We start from the raw sequence: 24,275 nt of genomic DNA on the forward strand, positions 1-24,275 counted from the left end.
CCGTATTTCAGTGGCGTGGTTAGGAATTCTTTAAGGGGGGGGGGGGGCTGACGGTAAATTTACATTATTATTTCTTTGTGTAAGTTCCTGATAATATCTTATATCTGCCCCCCAAAAGTAAAAAAAGGAACAATTAACGAGGCTGGGGGGGGGGGGGGGTCGTCCAGACCCCATGGATCCCCCCCCCCCTTTGTCTACGCCACTGCGGTATTTTTTGACGAATAAGGGAGGGATTTAAGTATCATTTGGCTCCTGAAACTTGGCTTGGCTGAAGAAAAGAAGACGCAACCAACCAGCTTCATCCTAAAGCCCGGATTTTACAACTTAGCAATTGAGGCACGCAGTTTTTGCATTAAAGTAGATGTTCGCCATCACTAAAGCCAAGCCTGGCAACCCCCCCCCCCCCCCCCCATTTCCGGAGAGATCAAATCGGATGTATTCAATATGATGTACTCACTGAAATGATGGGCTTAGTATCAAAGCGGCTATTCCACTTTAAAAGCGCGGTCGACATATTTCGCGGTGCGTGCTCTTAGTCTCTCAGAGGAACGCGTGGAGAGCTTTTAAAAGTTGGCAGCAGAGGCTTCTCGATTTCGTGCGTAGAGTGCCGCCGCCGCAGCCTGCACCCACGTAAAACTCCCAGCAACCTCAATCTCAATTCGCTGTTATTTTATACCGAAATGCACTAAACTGCTATCCGTAGCATCTGTCCTCCTCCGATACTTCCAGTCGCAGCCGCGCGGATGTTCTTTTCTCTTTTTCTAACGGAATTTCACGCCACAACAAAACAAACGAAAAAGCTCTGTGCGCATGCGCGAACATGTTTTAGCAAGTTTATGAATTTTGGTTCGATTTCATTCATGGAGAATGTATGAAACGGCAGCGACAGTGCTCCGATTCCCCAGACTGACGTCACTCCATGCAAGAAATTCAAAAACAGGATCACAGAATTGAATGAGCTTGTCCTGCGTGACGTCATAAAATATTTGAAATGGTAGAATGCCCGCGGCTTTTATTACTTCGCGTGAAATTTCGCGACATAAACATGGCAACGGCTAACGGATTTATTATGGCTTGTTTTGCGTTTCGTCAATTATCTCCGTACTGTCTAACTGCTAATTTTTTGAAATTTCGACCTCTATCTTGTTTTATTTAGTTTGAATTTACTAAACTACGTCCGGTTTTGTTTCTAACGATTGTGTTTTAAGTCTTACTTTATCAGTTTGGTGCGGTTGTGATGCTACGAAGACGTTCAGACAGCTTTCTGATGTAGTTGAATTCAAAACGGATTGAGTTTTTGCGAGGGACGATGTCGATCTCTCTCGCGTAATTGTTTCTTCGCTGTTTATTCTGCGTGATTTCATCGGTCAAAAGTTAAACATGTACCGTCATATTTTGAATTAGTTCTGAACACCGTACTATCACGAGGATACGCCATGGACGAAATAGATACATTCGCTGCCTCTGAAATCATCAAAGGTAATATGTCAGGTCTAACTCATACCTATTTTGACCCGCTTTCTATTTCGTTCATTCTCAAGGATTTGACTTAACATTGTCTGAAATAAATTGTTTCTATTAGTAAATCCCATACCCATGCTTCTTGCTTATGTTCTCTTTTTTCCTTTCTCATACCTAGTATGTATATCGTCTACTCTACGTTAGCATGGCAAAGGTGTAACGTTTAATTTGATCATTCAAATCAAAGAATCTGTTGGCATCTATTTGTACTCCTTGCTAAGCTTTTCTAAAGCAGCCTCTGCGTTTTTGCCGAATCTGTGGTACTGATATCATCAGATCCACATCACCATCTAATGAGTCTAGTCAAATGTCCATCCTGTGTACCTTACTTAATCGAGAATCGGTGAAAATATTACTTTCTAATGGTTTTTCCAACTATGTAATGTTGAAATATCCATCAGCAAACATGGTTGTTTCTTTTTCTTATTCAAGATCAACTGCCCTGTCATGTCAAAGCTATCGAACAGATGACCAATTTTATATGCTGACGCAGTTTATATTGTTATCTTAATGTTATCCTATTTTGGTGTTAGGCGCACAGTTTTATTCGATCTTTCTCAAATTTGTTCATTGATATTATTTATGTCTAAAGCTCACTCATTGTATGTTGAGACAAAATTCAAGTATTGTATATGTAAGATCATCACATCTCATCAATAGTGCCATCTGGTTGCATGTACTAACCAGTTGAGAGAGTGGTGCTGATTCGAAGCTGATCAGAGATTGACATCTGCCTCAACATATGTAAGAAAGCTCTAACGATTCAAAAGCATTGCACATAGATAGTAAGCATTACTGCAAAGCATATACTTCAAAATTAAAACTTTTCTCAGCTTTTTTGTGTGGAAAATGAGAGTCCCTGCCGAATAGCACTCGAATCTCCGATCACTGATTAGTATCTGAATAATGTTGCAGTAGTCCTAATATGTTTGTAAGTAACTTCATTAATTTAATGTACATCATTCTTTTATTGCTTTTCAGATCGCCTGTACTTTGTCACGTTGTCATCTAATGTAAAACCCAAATCCACTCCAAACACACATTACTTTTCTGTTGATCATGAACTGGTGTACGAAAATTTCTATGAGGATTTTGGTCCTCTCAACCTTGCCATGCTTTACAAATACTGCAATAAAGTATCAAGCAAGCTTAAGGTAAGGAATATCCAAAATAGTAGTTTGTCCTCATTGCAATGGTATCAGTCACTTTTGATTTCTTCCTTCAAAAGCTGCTATCTTTCAGAGTCTGACTGTACCATCAATGGCATTTCTGGGCCTAATGAATGGTTTGTGCAACTGTGCTTGGGCTAAATGGACACACTATGAAACAGTACAGTTAGGAATGCCGTCATAGTAGCAGCTAAAACTTTTAAAGACCACAGATTGTGAATAATTTTAAAGTCTCACCTAATTCAGTAGCCATTGTGGTTGTGAACATCTGTATAATATTCATTGTCATTTAAACTCAAGTAATTTGCTTTTATAATTGCGAATATTATTTGTTCATTGTTAAATGACCAACTTGCCAATACTTGATTCATTTATTATTTTACCTTCGAAGCAAGTATTTGATGGGGGAAAGTTTGACTATCTTACGGAATTCTGTTTATTATCATTTACTTACCTTGTTATATCTTAGATATTTTTCAAATAGTCATATAAAACTTCCTTCAGGATCTCCCTCAGCACACCAATTATTATTTTTTTTTCTAAATATACAAAATTTGTTGAATTGCACAGGGCATAGAATTTCTAAGCACCAAAGCAAGTATTTGCTCACATCTCCTTTGAAAAGATGTCATGTATCAATCAGAAAACAGAATATACCACTATTTATTTTAAGGGTCATTGACAAATGCTGGCCACAATTGGTAGCTCCGATTGGATTGTGGCGACAGATTCTTATTGCCATTCAACAATTTTCAGACTGATATTTTTACAGACAGTAATCTTAGAACCTTGTAGTTACGATATGATGAAACAGTTTGTTATAATACAATCTAAATCCATCCATAGAGTCAAAAATCAGTAATCTAGCTGCAGAAACAGAGTAGTTGTGCTTAGAAACAGAACCAAACTCACATGAAAATCTCCTCAGTGTCAGGTGGAAGACCTGTCAATTCAAATGAAGCTTTATGGGGCCCAGCCCATTTTTAGCTGCATGAGCATATATGTTTTCTCTAAGATTTCTTAGTGAGCCCAACTTATTTGTGAAATGTGTAGTTTTTTTGCTCACTGCAAACTTAAATCCGGTCATCCAAACTAAGATAATTAGCATGGGTTTTTCTCTATTTTTTTTTTTCATTAATTTTTTTCGGCACTATTTAATAGTGAACATCAAACTAATTCATTACTCATTTTTTTAGGCTGTTCAAAACACTGGAAAAAAGCTTGTCCACTACACAACCACAGACAGTAATGACAGAGTAAATGCAGCATTTTTGATTGGCTCTTTTGCGGTAAGTAATCAGTCAAACATTGACCATGATATACGTAAGAATATTTTCATTATTTCTCTTTATATCAGTTCACCTACTGTTGCTAGAAACTCCTCTGGTGAAGTTACACATATAGTGAAATGGCTCTTATTCAAACCTATCTCATTCAAATGGAACTTGTCAGGGTTGTAGCTTTTTTCGGTCTTTTCTAATTCTTAGTAGACAAAACAAGCTTGAGATGAAATAGAGGCATGTGATTGATCATCCATTTTGTTTGTGGGACCAAGATAGCGACATAGCGGAGCCAAATAATCAACTGTTCCCTGGTCAGCGAGGAGGTGCATTGAGAAAGTCGATCCTTCAACGCGATAAGCGGCCTCCTTGGTCACCCAAACGATACAGCCGACAAATCATGTAGCTTCATCGCATATGAATCTATCTTATCTGTAAGGAAGACACAAAATCCCATCCATCAGGCTGCTGTTTTAAATATCCTTTGGAAGTTTAGTTATTTTCGAATTTTTATTTTTTTCTAATTTCTTTCTATCAATTACTCAGCGCACAGTTTTTTACCTCAATTGTTATCTTGTACCACTTAATTTTTATTTCTTGTCCGCTATTTTTTCCTTGCTCTTTTTTTGCCCATTTACTGGTTTCCTGAGATTGTCTCTTTTTCAAGTATACTCTTCATCAAGCAATATCTAGTCTTTGTTATTATTTTCAGATTTTATATTTGAACAAGACACCAGAAGAAGTCTATGAGATTCTTCAAGGATATTTCTACAAAAATTTCAGGTAAGTCTACTCTTTAAATTTTTCTTTTGTGTATGAAATGTGTATCTTATCTGTTTCATACCAAGATAGGAATGCTCCAAGAATAATCATGAGTTAGCGGGGTTTCTGGCGTTCCGGAAAATCTGGAAAAGTCAGAGAATTTTTCGAGTAGTGCATCGGCCTAGCAATTCCCACTGGTGCCATTTGGAAGAGCGCAAATAACTTCCAAGTGCATTTTTCTTTAGTTTGAACCTCTAAAAGTGGAAGTATTATCCGTGGTCCAGCAAAAGTCAGCCTAGGTACAAGAAAACAAACTAAGAGAAGATTTTGCTTACAAGTCAGGGAAGTTGGAAATTTTGGGATTCCAGAAAAGCAAAAAGAGACAGAGAAAGTTGGTGAGTTAGGAAATGAAGAAATTATGGAAATATTGGTCAACAAGCTTTGAAGGTTTTATCAAGCTTTAAGTGAATGATCTGTGGAGTGATGTTTTTCTCAAGTATCATTCATTCATTTTACTAGTCCTGTGAAACAATTACATTGAGCAAATTTTGTGCCACTATACTTCAGGGATGTAAGTGGCAATGGTCACCTGGGGCTAGGGTAGTAAGCATAAGATTAGCCAATAGGCCATTTGAAACTTGGTAAAAAAAATTACAATGAAGTCATTTTGAGGAAGCACTAGAATAGATTTTTTATATCACTTGCAATTCCAATGAAATTCTCAAATGAACAAAAAGTTGGAAGCGTTTGATAAATATGTCACCATTTACCCACTATTCTCTCAAAATATTTCTCTTAATTTTTCACTTCATCCAGGGATGCATCTCATGGAGTTCCTGTCTATCAGATTTCTCTCAAGGATTGTTTCTCTGCCATCCAGAAAGCTCACATGCTTGGATTCTTCCGTTTTGATGATTTTGATGCCGAAGAATATGAATTTCTTGAGGTATTTTTTTACCCTTTTTCTTTGAAATATCCTCTCACTTCTAACGCTCAAGTGTAGCACTCTTTAAGTATTACAGGCGACAAATCGGGGAATTTTATAAAGACACATTCTTGGAGACCTTAAAAATGTAACTTCAGACTTTTCAGTGGCCCAGAAAGTCAGGGAATTAGCAATGACTAGAAATGTCAGGGAATGTGGCAGAAGTGTCAGATAGGCAACTTCAGCCAAGAAGTGTGCCTTTCAACAGGCCATGGACAGTCTCTGTGTACCTCATTCCATAATTTAAATCTCTAGGTGTGGATTTTTGGTCCTAAATTTGGTTAAAGTTTTTTTTTATTTATATGGAAAACAATTAATTGAAAATTTTGTCTGAAAGTCAAGGAATTTATAATGAAAGAATCAGAAGCCCGGAGCTCAGTGATCCCCAGTCAATCACAATAGAAAATTGATGCTAAAATAAACATTTTCTACAGTTTAAAAATCGGAAATTTCTAGTTTCCTACTTTATATGGAGCCTTTGATGTAAAACCAATTTCAACCCTTGGTCACAGTTAATCTATCTAGGGTCTTTTTTTTTTTTGTAGAAAAATTTTAGCGAACACCATTTATCAGTAAAAATGAAATTTCCCTCTTCTTTTGTGGGTTTTTAATTGATCCTCCAAAACTCTAACAAGCTCTGTTTATTTCTTTGTGCAGCGAGTAGAGAATGGAGATTTGAATTGGATTGTTCCGCAAAAGTTTATTGCTTTTTGTGGCCCTCATGCTCGCAGCAAAATAGAAAATGGTAAGGACTAGGTATACATTTCATAACTCTTTGGAGTTTTAAGGGTGCTGAAATTTATAGAACCCCAACCAATTGCTATAATTCAGTGTTTTTGCCGCATGGTCAAATTTCCAATTTGCCTCACGAAAAAATGTCTGATTCTACGGCAAATTATGTGATATGCCCTATTTTTAAAGTGATTAGCGAAATTGCTTCTCTTTTGTGGCAATCCGCGAGATCTGGACTTTCTTACTCCTCCGTCAAGTCTTACCATCTCATCCTTCCCATCATCCCATCCCTCTTGATGAATTTCAACATTCCCTTGAATGTATTTGTCAAATCTCAAGATTTTATAATTAAAAAACAATATTTTACTACTTCAATTTCAGAGAATTAATAACCATTTTTTCTTTTTAGAGCAGATGGATTAATTAATCTGAATAGTCTTGTGGTTTGCCAGATACACAGTACACATTAATCATGTTAATGTCCTGAAATGCCTTTTTTTTTATTTTTGACAAACCATAGAAGTCAAAGCTTGCTGCTTGTGGATGATAATGAGTGTTCCCTTGTATCGATCAAGTTTTAGTTATTACCCTCTCCACACGTATATATACGTTTCTACCTTCACCTCTTAAAACAGCAGCCAGCCATGTCAAAAAGTAAATTTAAATGCATAGAACTTGATTTCAGAAGTGAAAACTTATGATTTTTGGTTGGAATATGATGTGCAAAACTCATAATATGCGAATCTCTTATGACCTCTTTCCACCATTTAATCGTTGTCATTGTTGGTTTGTCTGACGATACATTACGGTGTAATCATGCTGCAATCTGAAACAAAACTGCTATCAGTCCATTACTGTTCTTGCAATTTTTTTCCAAGCTAGACTTCATAACCAAAAATCTGCTGGAAAAATGGTATGACATCGCCATCTTAAAAGTGTGAAAAATGAATGTTTCCCAATTTGTTTGCAGTAGATCAAATACCAGTTCATAATATGAATATCCTTTAATCGTCGTGTTTGTTTTTAGGCTATCATTTGCACTGTCCAGAATCATATTTCAGTTACTTCAGGAAAAACAATGTCACAACAGTTGTCCGCTTGAATAAGAAACTGTATGATGCCAGCCGCTTCAACAATGGAGGCTTCGATCACAAAGACTTATATTTTCTGGATGGTAGCACACCAAGTGATGGGATTTTGAAGCAATTTATGAATATTGCTGAAAATGCTGCAGGAGCTATAGCTGTCCATTGTAAAGGTATGTCTTGAATTTTTACTCAACTTGTTTTTCTTCTTCCTCCTCCTCCTCCTCCTCCTCCTCCTCCTCCTCCTCCTCCTCCTCCTCCTCCTTCTCTTCTTCCTCCTTTGACTAGGGCATGGGCTCTCTATGTCCTGCCACTATTGTATCAGGCAAGTGTAAAAGGAAAAAAATTGATGAAAATTTGTGATTACCCTTAATGGACAGTTGTCAAAAATTAACCCCACCCATCACATTTATTTATCTCGCGGGAATGACAGCTATCTCTTGGGCGGCTGTCCAGGCATCCATTTCTCTCATGGTCACCCTACTACATAGATTTTAAAGTAATTGAAATTCTATCTTTATTGAATTAATCTGTGTTGGCTCCTTAGTTCTTTTAAAATTTTTAGCAATGATAACATCAAATTATTTACACAGTACCAAATAGTTCTTGGAAATAATTGTATTCAGAATAGATTCAAATTATTGTATGAAACATGCTTTATTTTGACAGACTGATTCCCAAACCACATAACACAATTGCAGTGCTTCAAAATATCCTCTCCTTTTTCGTTCTTCAATGGAGAAAAAATCAAGAGCCTCTCTTAAAATTTTCATGGAACATTCTCCATGCAGCGGAGAAAAATCATGGAAGTTTTCAAGGAACGATGTTGAATAGTTTGCCACCGAAAAAATTACGCATGAGAGGAAGTCTACAGCTCGGCAAACCAATGTGTGTTGTTTGGAAATCTCACCGGAGTTTTGAAAATCGAAGTTGCAAGCATCAGAGAAATTGACACACTCGATATTTCAAGAAAATTAAAGAGAAATCTTAGTACTGCCTAGACGTTTTCTGATGATGTGGTATCAACCCTAAGTTGAGACACCTGTTCGTTTGAAATTTTTAAATGGTGGTATGATTGGTGGTAGTGATTCTTGAACGAGAAATGAGTCGCATAAAAAACTCAAACTTTCAAATTACTTTGATATTTGCAAAAAGGGACAAATTTGTTTTGGGAGCTGAACTGCTCCCATCTTCAGCGGGTGACGACTGAGGCGTTCGCAGCGCACCCTCCGTCAGATTCCGAAAGCAGTCGTCACCCGCTGAAGATGGAAGCAGTTCGGCTCCCGAAACAAATTTGTCCCTTTTTGTAAATATCAAGGTAATTTGAAAGTTTGAGTTTTTTATGCGACTCATTTCTCGCTCATCTTCATTTTCAAAGTTTGTAATGTCGTGTAAAAGTCAAAAAAAGGTAGTGATTCTTCCTCAAAATGAAGCTGAAAAATAAGTTCAACATTTGATTGTATGCACAGCCTTTTTTTTTTTTTTTTTTTTGAAATATGAATATGTAATCGCTTCAGATTGAAAATGTAATATTGAAAGTTGTTTTGAGTAGTAATTAATGCCTTCGAAAGACCATTATACCCTCTGATAATTCTATGTAGACGAAGTTAGAGAATCATCGATTTATCCTAAATTTGTTTAATTCTGTTTTCAGCTGGTCTAGGAAGGACAGGCTCATTAATTGGATGTTATATAATGAAACATTATAGATTTACAGTGCATGAAACAATCGCTTGGATAAGGATTTGTAGACCTGGTTCAATTATTGGTCACCAACAACAATGGCTCTCTGAGTAAGTTTCAATTCAAGTCTTTGATATAATTAGTCTGTAAAGTCAATTTATTTTAATGAATCATTAAAAAGTAATAGGTGAACTGAGCTCACATTTGTTTTCTCCAATTTGCATTAATGACGGACAGCAACAGAGAGAATTTTCTATTCTGAAGGGCAAAATGAAGGAAAACCTCAAAAGGGTTTGAGTTGCACACTCGTAAATCTGGCAAGATGGCGGCAGAATCTGTAGTGGAAGAATATGCAGTAGTTTGTCTATGATCAGCATTAGATTTGGAATGAAATAGTTTAGTCTTGAGTTCAGGTTGGCTGCTGCTATTTTACTACGTCACGTACCTTGTCAGGTATTTAAGCCTGTAAAACCGATCCCCCTTGAATTGATTTTAGATGCCCCTGATCAAAGGGATCATCTCTCCATGAGGTAAGACTGTCTCATGCTTTTGGTACTCTACTTCTAACTTTTTTTTCTAGTTTTCCTCTTTAAGTATTGTCATGGAGTTTCCTGTATATTGTGTAAGAATAAAGAATAATTAAATAAAAAATGAATTCTCATTTTCTATTTCAGTAAGGAGTCTCTGATGTGGGTCCAAGGAGATAATTATCGGTATCAAAACAAAGGAAATCCTAACATATTCCCCTTCCACAAGTACGGTATTTACAGCCTCAAGATAAAATCAATCAAGAATTCAACAAAAGCAGAACTGATCTCTGATAAACTCATCAAACCAACAGACTCTGTGGCTCGCATCATGCACAAAGTGGATATCATGAAATTGAATGATCTAAAACAAGAGACCGATGAAAAGGTTGCTAAAATCCGAAATTCTAAGGTGAGCGCCATCCTTTTTTAAAGTTTTAATCCAGACAACCTAACTAGTGCAAATTTAAGAATTATGATTTGTATTTTCTCTTAAAAATCCACAGTGAGCGCAGTATGTGCCAAAAAAAATATTGAAAGTAGCTCCTAACCAAGATATTGATGTTTTTCAATGAATAAATATAAACTTTCTGCTTGCATGAAAACCATAACCATGAAAAACATATCACACACTAGACATCACAACAATAGTCTTTGCGGTACATAATTGTAGCAACCTCAATCTTGGAGCCTCAGCTCAGCCATTGCTTGTTGTTTGACACTTTGAGCAACACAGAGTGGGAAGGAACATTGCTCAATTAAAATGTATGCCACAATCATGTTTGAGAGCTATTCTATTATTTCCGTAATTTTTTGCTCCGATGCATCCTTCATTCAGCTTACTCATGGTCCTCTAAATTTTTCCTTCTCTCCTACTAATTTTCTTTCTCTTTCAGAATCTTTCCCATACTTGGAATTATCAGATCACTCAGGCAAAGACTCCATCCCCCCCTTCTTGGAAAGGTGGCGAGTCCAAAACCGTTTCCCCACTAACACAAGGAGATAAATTAAATCAAATTAAACAGTTCCGGAGAGTTCCCCGGGCACATCTATCTCCTTTAACGTAAGTCTTCAGAAAAATTCTCTTTTTTTTGTAGTAATAGCCAGATAACTAGCAGCAGCCTAGGATGCAATTTTCTCAAGTTAAACCGAGAACACAAAAACGTAGAACAACATAAAATAAAACTGTAAATAAATCGTAGATTACTAGGATGAAAACCTGACCAAACCTATAGCTATTAATCCCTAAAATTGATTTCAGATCAAACACTAATGGACTAACAGGACGAACCAAAACTCTCACCTCGCGAACCAGCGGTAATGCCAATGAGTCCAGTATTGTTCTACCATCCAAAGTTCCAAAAGTTAGTAGTTTAGGTGTGGATGTTATCTCGTCCAGCGGTGGACTTCGGCGAGGAGTACGACCAACCCCTTCACCAACAACCAAAAGGTAACAGCACTATTTCAGTGTTTCAGATTCTCTAAAATGATTCTTTACCCTCTATTTAAGTCTCATCTTCTTTTATTTTCACCAAAAATGATGAACCAATTACCAGTATTTATTGCTGAAAAATGTTTTAAGGATTCAAAGGAAGGGTTGTATCTAGTCTTTTCTTTGTGATGTTTACCGGTGGAAATTGAATTTTTTTACATTATACCATCTACATTGATCAGGCGTCTGAAAAATTTCAAAAGTGGAGTACTAGACAAATTAAGAAGTAAACCATCATAATGGTCAAGGTGCCCGGTAAAGCGAGTTTGAATTTCGGTTATCATTTAATCATTTTGTTTTGAATCATTTTGTCGCTTAGAATAAAAGGTGAAAAAGGATGACCACTGTTTTAAAAAGTGAGAAAATCTGGACTAAGTTTGAGAGAAATCTGGAATTTTTTGTTAAATTTAATAAAACTGTTCATTTTACTTTAAGGAGTAAGTGCTGGATTGTATTAAGTTGCAGGTGTCTCGATACTTTCTGCAATCCTTAGGCACTTGTCAAAGGTGAAATATCATTTCAGATAATATTGCCCTATTTAATAATTTTTACAATTGAATCGCGTCATGTGAAAACCGCTAGTGTCCATTTTATCCAGTCTTGAGTTTTTTTGGGTTGATAATACTTTGCAGAGTTAGATACAACTTTAAAAGATGCATCAATCCTCATTTTAGGTTTATCTTCATCCAAAAACAAGTCCTAGCACCACTTTCATGATTGTATCAACTCATGAAAATTATTATTAACACCAAAAAACTGAAAGCTGGAAGAATGGACACAAGCTGTTATCGTTGGATGTGATCCAAACCCTCAAGCCAGAACAAATGTCACTTTCTGACGTAATACATTACAAATATACATATATATGAATACATACGCTTTCAATAGCACCACTGAACAACTTCACTTTGAAAGTTTTTTAACTATATCCACATGCTAAACTTCACTATGAAAGTTTTTAACTGTATCCACAGGCTTTCATTTGCACTCACTTTTCACACTGAGCATCATCTGCGGCAAAGATCTTGAGAAAAAAAAATTCCACGCTTCTCTTCAATGTAAACTTTAGAACACTCATACATATGACAACAGACTTTATTCCCATCACCACAGGAATACCATTTTCAATTTTTAATCAGATTTTTTTAGGTGTTAAATTTATGGACAAAAAAGGTACTAATAATCACCAGAGCCTAATCAATGAAGAATTAAAGTATCTTTCCGATGAACCATGCTACTTTACTAAATCAACGGTCCCATACATTCTCCAGAGCTTTTTACAAAAGCAAAAGTTTTATTATTCAGGGTGTGATCAAACAAGAAGTATGTTCATGGCTGAAGCGTATCTCAGATTGCAATGACGAAAGTCTGCTCAAGTTTTATTTTTTTAAGAAAAAGCAACCTATAGTTTCTAGTTAAATTTGTTTGTGACTTTCCCTCATTCACTCCTCAAGAAATAACTCTAAATTGGACTTATTTCTGTGAAACGGAACTAAGCGCCATCGGAGGAGGACGGTAGTGCGGGGCATAGATTGGCGGCGGAATCGGGCGTCGGGCTCGTTCCGTCTTATACTCGCAATGCTTTTCCATGGCACTTAGTTCCGTTTGACAGAACGCGCTATCCGGCATTCTAAATTCCTTAAACGGAACTCAAATTGGCCCTTAGTTCCGTTCGACAGAAATACGTCCAATTGTAAGAAAGAATTTTAATTAATTCACCTTGAAGGAAGTGAAGCATAATCGGAGATTTTTTAACGCTGCAATTGAGATACGCTTTTTTTGTCTTTAACCACTGACTTAGAAACTGATTAGGAAAGACTTAGAAGAGACTTGCTCGAATCGTTGTAAAAGCAAATACAGATCTTGGGCACTCAAAGCGAAAGGAATCCTTCCCGTTTATCACTAATTTTTTTATCACATTACCTGCAAGCGTAACCTGTAAAAATGTGCTTGTGATTCGTCGATGTTAACCATATTTTTACTAACATGATGTCATCGTTTAACATGTTAATTACCTGCCAAAAATGCTTCGATGTCGGCAAGGATATAAAATCACATGAAGAGTCACCGTTTGAAATAAATTTTTGGTTTCTCTTCTACCTTTCTCTTCCAAATTTCTTGAAGACTGAATTCAGGAAAAAAATGTGACAAACAACTACTAGAGGCTATACTCGTAGTCACTCCTTAAACAGCTCTTTTTTATCGCAGTCCCTATTTAGCTTATATTATGATTCAGGAAAGTTTAAGGAGATCTTGACTTTCAAAGCATTTTGTTGTCAGGATATTGGAAAGATCATCAGATAAAAAAAAAATAATGAAATTTGGCCATTGCTAAATCCCATTGTATTCTGCGCGTTGTCCTTTTCTTTTAATGTTTTATGTATATTGTTACTCTGCTTCTTGTGTCCCAATTGAGATTTGGTGAGTGGCGGGAAATAAATGTTAGCTTCATGTATATTTAGTACATTATACAGTAAAAAAGATTAGAATCTTTTTTACTGTAAATTAGGTATGCCTATTTTATCAAATCGAGTTCAGCCCAAAGTCCTCTTTTTTTTAAACTGGATTTTAATTTTGTTAAGTTCCAAAAGCAAGAAAGTGCCATGCATATCTGCTTGTCAGAAACCATGGTTCATCCTCTTAGCCAAGTGCACATGTTATTGAAGAACTTAGGGCTTATTTGTGTGCAAGAGCTAACGTCTTCTCTCTTGCTTTATTTAGTTTTACAGGACGGTTGGCAAGGTTTAATTGAGAATGTTCCTCAACATATCTCCTCTTCGAAATTTCACACACAAAAAAAAAATTGATGACGAGAATTGAAAATGCGTATCTTAATTGCAACAACACACAATTTCTAATCATGTTTCATTTTGTCTAAAAAGAAACCAAACACAATATTTCCTTGAAGTTTTCTGTAAAAATAGATAAATGAGTAAAAGAAATTCAGGGTTTCCAACATTTTGAAAAACCTGGAAAGCCGGGGACTTGGAAAAGTCAGAGAATTTTGTGAGAAGCGCAGCAATGCAGCAACTTAATCCGGTGAGAACGTGCAAACAAGTTCCAGATGTCTTTTCTCTCAATCTGAATCTCTGGAAAAAGTAATTTGGTCCTAAGCTTAGTAAAAGTCATTTCCAGACAATCTGGAGAAAAACTGTAGGTTAGCTCTCTTTTTAGAAGATAAAACATTAGCTGAGATTTGCAAAGTTGCAATCGGCGATAACGCATTTTCTAACATTGATATATGCTATGAGAAGTCCAAAAATCAAGTAGGAAGACAGGTTTGACTTTTGGGCGGCTTGACGTGTAGGTGGTCCGTAAGGGAAAACCTTTTTTTTAGTCAAGAAGTTTAAAAATGATTTGAAGCAAATGAATACCTGACAACATCATGAAATCACACTAAGTACATTTTCTTCTCCAGTTCCAATAGTTTCAAAGCCTACTGTACTATCTTTGGCCTCACTTCATCATCATGGACAGACCAGTGGATTAATGGCTGTTTTAGCTCATTACTGGCAAAGATTTGACCTATTTTTACCCAGAATGCATTAAATTTATGAAAATAAATTCTGGAATAGTCATTCACAGGCAGTAAGCATCCGGACGTAAAACCACAAGAAGAGAAAACTTGCAATTTTTTAAACATCCCTCGAGATCTCACAAACTATAAGTCCCCAAAGTCTATGAGTTTCAGTGTGAAAAGCTGTCATGAACTCTGTCGTAGGAGCTGAAGTTGCTTCTGTTTTACCTATGTTGTTTGTTTCCAATAGAATTTCATGGAGTGGGATGACACCTAACCGCAGCGTAAATATGAACAAAGTTAACCTTCAGTATAATAGACCCATAACACGCTCTGTTGCGAAAGCATATCCATTTTTTAGTTATAATTCTCCATCAAGCCTTGGTATGAATCTCCGCTCCAGCCAGTCCAATTTGTAAGTCAGCTTTGCTTTGCTTATTCCATTATTCACTAACAAAAAGTCCTCACTCTAGTTTCTTCTATGAGACCATAATTGGACTACTTTTCAGAATGAAAAAGTGCTGTTTGTGACTCGTCTGTTAAAGCACCTATCTTCTTAGGGAAAATATAGCTTTTACGCTGTTTCCAAAATGAGCCAGAAATAGCCGTTTATTATTACAAAATGTAGTCCAATTCATTCTCAATTTCCAACATTGTATGATGTCTACAATATAGCAAGAGTAGAGATCTCTGAATTTTAAATAATGTACAAAGAGTGTCCCTATCAGCTCAAATATTCAAATTATTTCCTGAAGTGATCATTTTCAACGCATTTCTGTTCGAAATTTGGGGTCAGGACTTTTTAGTGCATTAGTTTACCATTTTTTAATTATTACTTAACACTTACTCACACAGCAGCCATAAACCATGCCTGATTTTGCGATGCTAGGATCGCAACGAGGATGAGACAGATCCTGGGCGTAAGGTTAATTTTGAGACGTAAGGCAAGATCATAACTCCTAAAAAGATTTACCAAAATTTGGAGGATTTCTAAGTGGCATAAACGTGTACCTTTTTTATGTTTGAAATGCAAGTGTACATAACTTTTCAAAAAATTAATTATTTATTTATTTATTATTTCATGATTGGTTACTTTGCCGAATTTCATATCATCAATCCCTTGTATAAATGGGAGGAAGAAGGGGCGTAAACCTCATCATGTTGAAGCTGTTGATAATTGTAGATTTTAATGACCCTTCAGCTATCGTATGGTAATGAAAACTTGTGATCAGCCAAAAGAAGAGATCCCTTGATTCCTTAGTATGGACTATAAATAATGGTACCATTGGTGTACGAAGATAATAATTTTGACGATTTTAAGGTAGAGAATACTAAGAAACTGACGTTCCTGGAGAATTTTGAATTTTGATCCTAGGGAGAATACTTGCCCTTAAGAAAAAAGATCAAGTGTCTAGGCTTTTTACATCAGTGGCTTTTACTGTCATTTACGCAACAATTCATACGTTTTCTATAAATGCATCATAGAATTTTTTTAGTCATCTTCAATTTATTTGAGATGCTTTAGTGTCTCTTACTTTCAAAAGAGGAACCAAGATATGTTTTATGTAAACTCCCCTTATCGCCTCCAATAAATTTTGTCTTTGTCAAAATTCAGTTTTTTACTATGGCTGATCACAATTTTTTTTTTACCTCAACTGCACCTCTTCATTTTTCCCCTGAACACTTGTTTTGCTTTTGTTTGTAACTCTTTAGTTTGTGTTTTTCTCCTAGTAGAATAATGCATTCATCGTAGCACTCATTTTACAAATCTAGATAAAACATGCACCATACTTTAAAATAACAAGGTTCTTTGCCCAACCATCTTCATCTTAATGTGCCAGTTGCGCTGGGAAAAGAATCGTGTCTTGATGCTTGATTCTTGTAGATTAGCTAAAAGAAAAAATAAGATCCGTCCAAACAGCAAATTTCTGTGTTGAATATTAACCATGATATCGTCCTTTGAAAAGTCAGGTTTTTGGCGTCATCCACCACGGTAGTACTCAACATGGTATGTACTACATAAATCGTGGATTGACATCATAATGGATGACATCATAAATCGCGTTTTTCAAGGCGCACTATCTATGTCAATATTCAACCTAGAAAGTTGCTGTTTTGACAGATCTTATTTTTTTTAGTTGATCTGCAAGAATAAAGCACCAAAACACGATTCTGTGACCAGCGCAACTGACCTATTGAAACGTGTGCTTACTCTATCGTGCCAAACAGAGCATGAATATAAAATTTGAGTAAAATCAAAGATGGTCTCTCTCATCAAAGGGAAGTTTCATCATTATGCTCCAACATGCCCAATCTATGTTGCTGCGTTTTTTAATGTATTGAGTTTTTTTCTGCCTCATTTACCCATTTTGAAGTCGTTATTCATATGCATAGATACTTACATCCTTGCTTCCTCTTTAATCTCCCTATAAATGTTTCTCAACTTTGTAAGTTTCACGAACAATATCCGTCACAATTATTTTTCCTTCTCATGGTCGACCCTACTTATAAATTTTTGTTGCACATATTTTGCTTATTCAAGGAATATACACTTTTCAGGATTAATCTTGGTTTTTCGTTTTTTTTCCCTGGCTGATAATAAGTTTCATGTCAGTAACATTTTCTGCCGTTTTGTATTCGAGTGCATAGGTAGTCACTTTGAACTGTGATTTTTCCTTCCTACTTTAGCACATCTGTTTTTTTTTGTTAATAAATGTTATGTCTCTCTTTCAGCTCACGACCGACAACAAGTTCCAAAACCTAAGTAGAAGAAAAATCAAGGGCCACTCTCTTTTTACTTGAGAGTGGAGGACTGCTAAATTTTTAAGTTAAACAGGTAAATTTTCAATCCCTTCTGCAGTCTCCCGTAGCTCCGAGTGATGAATTTTTATTACATATTCTTACGTATGTAACATGAAGTGCAATCAGTTAGTGAGCGGATTCCTTATTTTTTTATCTGTTCCATCAGAAGGTCACTTTAATATTTCTCCTCGTCCTTTAAAGCTAATATTTAGCTTGTGGCAAAAATTCTGGTGTATGTCTGTACTGATTAACTTACGATACTTTTAAAGTTGAAGTAGAGCTTTATTTTTTCATCCTTTTTTTCTGTTTTCTCCCTTCCAAAATATTTATTTAAACAACTTTTTGTCGAAATTTTGCTACCGAGAAACCGTTCCAGTTGGTTATTCTTTAAAGAGTACACAAATCTCTTATCAGCAGAGATGTTAAACTTTCAGTATAGCACAAAAGAAATTATGATTAGCTACTAGACGAAATAAAGACAATATATTTTCGTTTTAAAATTTTTGAGGAAAATGAGTTAAACAATGAGAAATCTGGAAATTGACTTCTGAATGAGATGTAAGTGTTCGCAATTACCACTGGTTAAATCGAAAATACAAATGGCATTATTTGTATAGTCTATCTTCCACTTGATCTGTGTTGAGAATATTCATTGATATTGATTTCTGAGTTTCTCAGTGTGTGCATTGTTTTCTATTTAAGGTTATGAAGAGAAAGCATGTGACATTTTTCTCTAGCTCAGACCTTGTCAAGTGGCCCATTTGTACAGGGTTGCCAGCGACCGGGAAAACCGGGAAAAGTCAGGGAAAAAAAATCAACCGGGAAAAGTCAGGGAAAGTCAGGGAATTTCGGTGTTGGTCAGGGATTTTTCTGATTTTTCGTGGAATTAGGCGCGGGCGGTCTCGGGCTCGCGTTGCGGGATCAACTGGATCAATTTCACTTTAACAGACTGCATCATATCCATACTTAAAAGTCAGGGAAAAATATTGGAAAGTCAGGGAAAAGTCAGAGAATGGAAAAAAATAATTTGGCTGGCAACCCTGTTGTAGTGAATAAGACTCAAAATGAAATCATAAAATAGTGTGCACGTGAAAAAAGTGGGAAACAGAAATGATAATTTCAAATTAGTGTGATTGTTTTTATTCTGTTTCAAAATTGTCTCACATTTTTACCCTCTTGACCTTTCTAGCCGTACTTATTCATTTTCCAAATTCTTTTTTTCCCCAATTAATTTTTTTTCTTCTTCAAACATCCGACCGAAAAGTTTTATTTCTCTTTGTTCCGTTTTTAATGAATGTTTTACTTTATTTCTTCTTTCTTTTAAATGTTTTATTTTTGTTCTTTGAATATAAATTCTAGTTTTATTTTGTTGTGTCAAGTTAAGTATTCACTATCTGCTTTTTAACTCTCTAAGAGCAATATCTACCACCTCTTGTCAAAGCAAAATTTTAAAAGCTATTTTTGACAATTTTAGGGCTTGCATAATAAATTTAATCGTCTGTATAACTTTGTTAGTTCTGGAGAGACATTTGAAATCAAGGGTCTCGATCTCATGACAAAATTCAACAGGTACTCCGAGTGCTGGTCAAATTTTTGTAAGAGGTTAAGTGCGTAACAAGAGGTGATAGAACCGAGGCTGAACATTACTTGAAGGCTCCAATATTAAATTTTTTTCTTCAGAATTTAATGCCATGGCTCCTATATTATTTTTGCGCAGTATCTTTCGGCCATGAACAAATCAAAGTCAAAAGCCACTGATTCATTTCAATGTGGACGCCTAATTGAGGTACAAATCTCAGCATTCTAATGTATGTTTCCTCTCCAAAACTTCAGGTGAAATGTGATTTGGGCAATTAAATCACCGAAATCAACTCTTAACAAAAATATTAACATTTTTATTTAGCACTGGTTATGAAAAATTTGAATTTCCTGCTTAAAAGAAAATAGTGTATGTCTATGCAATCACACACTATGACAGTTTTGGCAGGCTCCTCAATGGAGCAGTGCTCTCCCCCCCCCCCCCCCCTCTTTGTTGTTAAAAGCGCAAACAATATGCAACAGCAGAACCAAGCGTCAAAATTGAGCTTGCCATTTTTTATATCGCAGAGACTGTTATGATAAAGTTTATTGTGCGATTTAACTCAAGTGGATCATAGTGTTTTATTAGCAGGAAGTTAGAATTCTAGCATTGAAAAACGTCAATATCTTGGTTAAGATTTACTCTTATTAATTTTGGTTGCACCAATTGTGTTTCAAATGAAATTTTGATTGGAAAACATACTGCATAACTCTTAGATTCACACCTTGTCTAGTGGTTGTTTGATGCCATGTGCTCCTACCTTGAAACGGCATACATTTTTTAAAGAGTTGAAACCTCTGCAAAGCCTCCATCAAAATTTATATCTCTTCTCTTAGAAGGCGATGCGATATTTTACAGTTTAAAATTAATTGCATCAAGAAGTATCAGCCTACAATGGTAGGAAGCTACTGCACAAAATAGGAGCCCAAGTTACCTTTTGTATTTTTAATTTTTGCATGCTTTTATTCTGTTTGACTTTTACTAAGCGCAGTTCAGTAAGTGCTGGTGAATATTTTAAAGTAAAATTCTTTGATCGATTTTAGTGTTTAACATATGCTGTACCTGCTTCACTTTTGTAACATTTTACGATAAACCCTGAGATTTTTCCTTGTTAAATAAAATTTTAATCACTTGTTTTGTAGGTGTATAAATAGCTTTTAAACTGAAGAATCATCGTAACATTGTGTTATATGATCTTTATTTTATTATTCAAGTTACTCTCGTTTGATTTTGAATCTTTAAGCTAATGTTTTTTGTTAGTTATTTGAATTAGAATTCTCTTCTCTTTTCTTTTTGGTAAATTTTCTCCTGTAAGTATCAACGTGTGTCAATACTACATTATTGTTGTAAAAAAGAACTGCAAATGACCTAATGTCTAAATGACCGCAAAAGTATTTTTCTGAAAATAGCAATAGAATTAATTTACGACATCAGCCAGTTCTGTCAGGGAATGTTCGTGGCATTTTATGTAACATGGTAGAACATGCATTTATATAATAATTAGGATGCAGCATGCACTTGAAAGTCTCTTATAAATCTCAATCCATGATATATCGGCTAATAAATCACATTATAATTCATTCAAATTGTTTTTCCCAAAGGAAAAGTAAGAAGAATTAAGTGGAGCCTTTACATCAATGGCTTAAGTCCTAAACACACCTCTCCATTGCAGCCTTTATAAATGCAATTCCATGTTTTACCGCTATAGTAGAAAATTAACCAAAACATCTTGAAATATGTGTGGATATCATTGCATTAATGAAGGAAATTTAATCAAAATTTCAAGTGAAAATGCATACCTTCAACTAAAATTGTCGGACCTCTGACATAAGGGTGCATCTCAATTTCTACGTGAGCCCTGTTCTCCGTATAATCTTATGTTTTCCGAAGCTCATGTGGCATTCGAGATACGCCCTTAAGTCATCGTAATTCGTAAATCGCTCATTGACACGAAATTTTCATTTTTTCCGAGTTAAACCTTTTTCAAAAAAAAACTATTGAATAATTAATCATGTTTATAAAAATAATCTTTCACAATTATAAAAGTACATACCGTACACGCCCGCAGATAACCTGCACCTCAGATTTTGAGAGGGTAAAAAAAAACCAAAAAACCCCACACGCGCCCATGGTGGTCTGTTTCGCTCGCATCGTCAAGTAGTGCCTGATAGGTATGCACTTTTCTTGAATTTCACAGATAACTTGCACCCTGGTTTTTGAACATAGAAATCGGGGGAAAAGGTACGGGTTATCTGCGGGGGTGTACGGTATATGTAAGGGAAAATTTTTTCCACAAAAAATCATTTTGAAAATGTTACTTAAATTTATTGCAACAGTTTGTATTTTCTTCTTCTTCTTTATTCTGTATGTTTACATTTTTCTCATTTTTCATCAAGTGCAATAAAAACACTGAGAGTGCTTTCAGATATTGTGTACATGTGAAATATTAACGCAACATCAGAAGTGATTGTCTAAGAACAACCTGTCTTCTAGAAACTATCAATAACCTTTTGTAGTTTTTTATATAGGTCTCCAAATTTTTTAAATAAAATATGATTTGAAATCATGGAAATCTCGCCTAAGGCAAAATTTTCCCCAAAATTGTATTTAAATGCCGGGGGTGTGACTAAGATAATGTAACTGATATACTCCAAATAGTGTCCCAAATTGTATTTTTCTTCTTTAGAGAAGAAAGTTGAAAACTTTGTGCTGTTAACAACAGCAGAATAATGTTTCAGTCCATTTATATTAGTAATTACTGAAGCTGTTCATGTTACATCAAAATCACTTTATTGAATGTTAGTCCATCAGCAGGGAAATTCCAAGTTGAAAATTGGCTGATCTATTCATTGTCCCCTACACATAGGAATGAATCTCATCTATGCTGTTCCAGTATTTGTGCAAACATTTTTTTTTTTTTTTTCAGGAAAACCATCGCACAAATTTGTCTGGAAATTTTAAGTGTCTTTTTTTTTACAAAAGTATAGAAAAATCACTGGAAATTTCAAGCCAAATTTATGTGATGGCTCTGCCATGAATTTTTGTACGAGTTCTGAAACAGTGTGGACAAAATACAATTCTTTTGGTAGAAGACAGCGAATTTAAATGAAATCATTTAGAAAACTAGCTCTATCTTTCATTGGTGCAAGTAGACAGCTATCAAATCCTAATTTTGGTAAATTTTCTATGATTGTATCAAATCGTAAAAGAAGTAGAAACAGAAATGTGAGCAGGTTTTAATCAATCTCAAGCCTCACGATATATAACTTCTTTAAAATTTGAATTGGCAAAATATTCGTTTATTGTATTTTTTTCTTTCCTATCAAAACAATTTTAATTTTTCTTTCACAGAAAAACCTTATCTTGTAATTCATTCAGCTTTGCTTCATTGTCAACTATTTTGCGGAATCTCTCTTTTCTCTGAGTATAATTTCCATCTGTATTTGTAAGGTGTGGATTTTTTCTTTCTTTCTATGTATATAAAAATAATAACTGCTCTGTTTCCTTAATTTTCAACTCTTCAAGTATTGATTGTTTATCAAAAAATGTGATCATCCCGAAATCATTACGTCCAGCAAATTCATTGAGGGATCCCAGAGCAATTTGCTTGCTGCACTGATTCAACAATGTTGAAACGCTGAAGAATTAAACTATTTTAAAGAAAGCCGAGATTTTTCTATGTCTCAACGTCATTGAGAAATATTTCAAAGGCAAAAAATTTAAATGTTGTCTTCCAATATTTTCATTGTGTTTCTTTAAATTTTCCTCAGTCTATTTTTCAAACTCTAAAATATTTCTGCTCTTTGTTTTGTATATAGTTCCGCATCCTAAATTCAATTATTTTTGTTCTTGTTTTTACCTGAATGCATACTGTAGATACGTTAGCATTATAGGGTGTTTATAATTACAAAACAGCAGTATTATGATTTAGTTGTTATATTGGAACATCCTCAGATTTCTTCACATACTCTGTCTTCTTTTTATTTTTTACTTTTAAAGCCATAATCTGATGGTACTCACTTTATTCTTAGATATCTTTTTTAACTTGTTTAAATTTTATGTGTGAAATTTTTTTCTCTATTGCTGCAACTTTAGATTAAGTACAGGTTGATAAATACCCCTTATCAAATGAAAGACCTTTTTAATTTTTAAACGTCCAAGTTTTATCTCAGAATGTAGAAATCAGTAAATGATACTGATGGTTCAATACTCCTTTGTCATTATTTTTTCCCTAACTTTCATCTCAGTCCGAATTTTAATCAACAACTGCATGTAACAAATGAAATCGTAAGAAAACAGTATGCCAAAAAGACGTGAATAGAATGACAAAAACGAAGTCAACTTAAGAAACTGTCACATTATACTCAATTTTATCTATTCAAAAGAAACATCTACAAATTTTTCAGACACTCTTTTTCCCCTAGTTTGTGCAAAAAAAATTTCTTTTAGGACTGAATGAGTACAGTCTACAAGAAAACTTGTAAATGTGTACCTCATCAATGTTAAAATAAACCATGTGGACATCAGACAGCTGTCAGAAAAAAAAAGATTATCAGTGGAAAAAAGTCAGCAATTTTTTTTTTTTTTTTTTTTTTTTTGTGAAGCAATACTTTTTTGCTGTATATTAGACATTTACAGAGAATTCTTTCTTTTTATTTCTTCCCCTCTGCCCCCTCCCCCCTTCTTTTTCCATTAGATGCAAGAATACTACCATCTTTTCTTAGTCCCTTTTTCTTCTGTAAATTGAGATATAATTTGATGCAAGGGTGGGTTTGTGCAAGTGAATCTATATTTATCGGTATAAAAGGTACCGAAAGATTTTTATTATATTCAAGATTTGTAATTCTCTCTCCTGCTCTGGTCGAATATTGTTTAATACTTTTAAAAAATCATCACAGTATCTTGTCCTCTCAGCACATGAGATATGCTGCTAATATTCAGATTTCCTCTTAGAAATACATGTTTCTTCTTTTTTTTAATTTTTAATCTTTGTGCATTGATCATCAACATTTGTAATTTTAATGTAAATAATCACCTAAATATATATTTTATTGATGTAACTCCACAAAGTGTAATAGTCCACTTTTTTTTACTGTTTTTCCCGTTCCGTTCACACCTTTCAACTTATATTCGTCGAATTG

The 24,275-nt window shown here is 35.0% G+C and overlaps 1 protein-coding gene across 2 annotated transcripts; it reads left to right on the top strand.

Annotated features, from left to right (window-relative positions):
* The first annotated feature begins 496 nt into the window (after window positions 1-496).
* On the top strand, window positions 497-24,203 carry Cdc14 (cell division cycle protein 14). 2 transcript variants are annotated; one of them, XM_019048411.2, is made up of 13 exons: window positions 501-1,479; window positions 2,503-2,675; window positions 3,887-3,979; window positions 4,683-4,753; window positions 5,549-5,678; window positions 6,375-6,462; window positions 7,477-7,707; window positions 9,189-9,327; window positions 9,892-10,156; window positions 10,641-10,807; window positions 11,006-11,194; window positions 15,004-15,168; window positions 17,487-24,203. In XM_019048411.2, the coding sequence occupies exons 1-13, from the start codon at window positions 1,437-1,439 to the stop codon at window positions 17,515-17,517; spliced, it is 1,785 nt and encodes a 594-aa protein (XP_018903956.1). In that variant the 5' UTR covers window positions 501-1,436; the 3' UTR covers window positions 17,518-24,203. The 2 variants fall into 2 exon arrangements, with proteins under 2 accessions (XP_018903957.1, XP_018903956.1); XM_019048412.2 differs by lacking the exon at window positions 15,004-15,168 and having other exon boundaries at window positions 497-1,479.
* The last annotated feature ends 72 nt before the right edge of the window (window positions 24,204-24,275 follow it).

Source organism: Bemisia tabaci, chromosome 8 (genome assembly GCF_918797505.1).
Source record: "Bemisia tabaci chromosome 8, PGI_BMITA_v3".
Taxonomy (NCBI): domain Eukaryota; kingdom Metazoa; phylum Arthropoda; class Insecta; order Hemiptera; family Aleyrodidae; genus Bemisia; species Bemisia tabaci.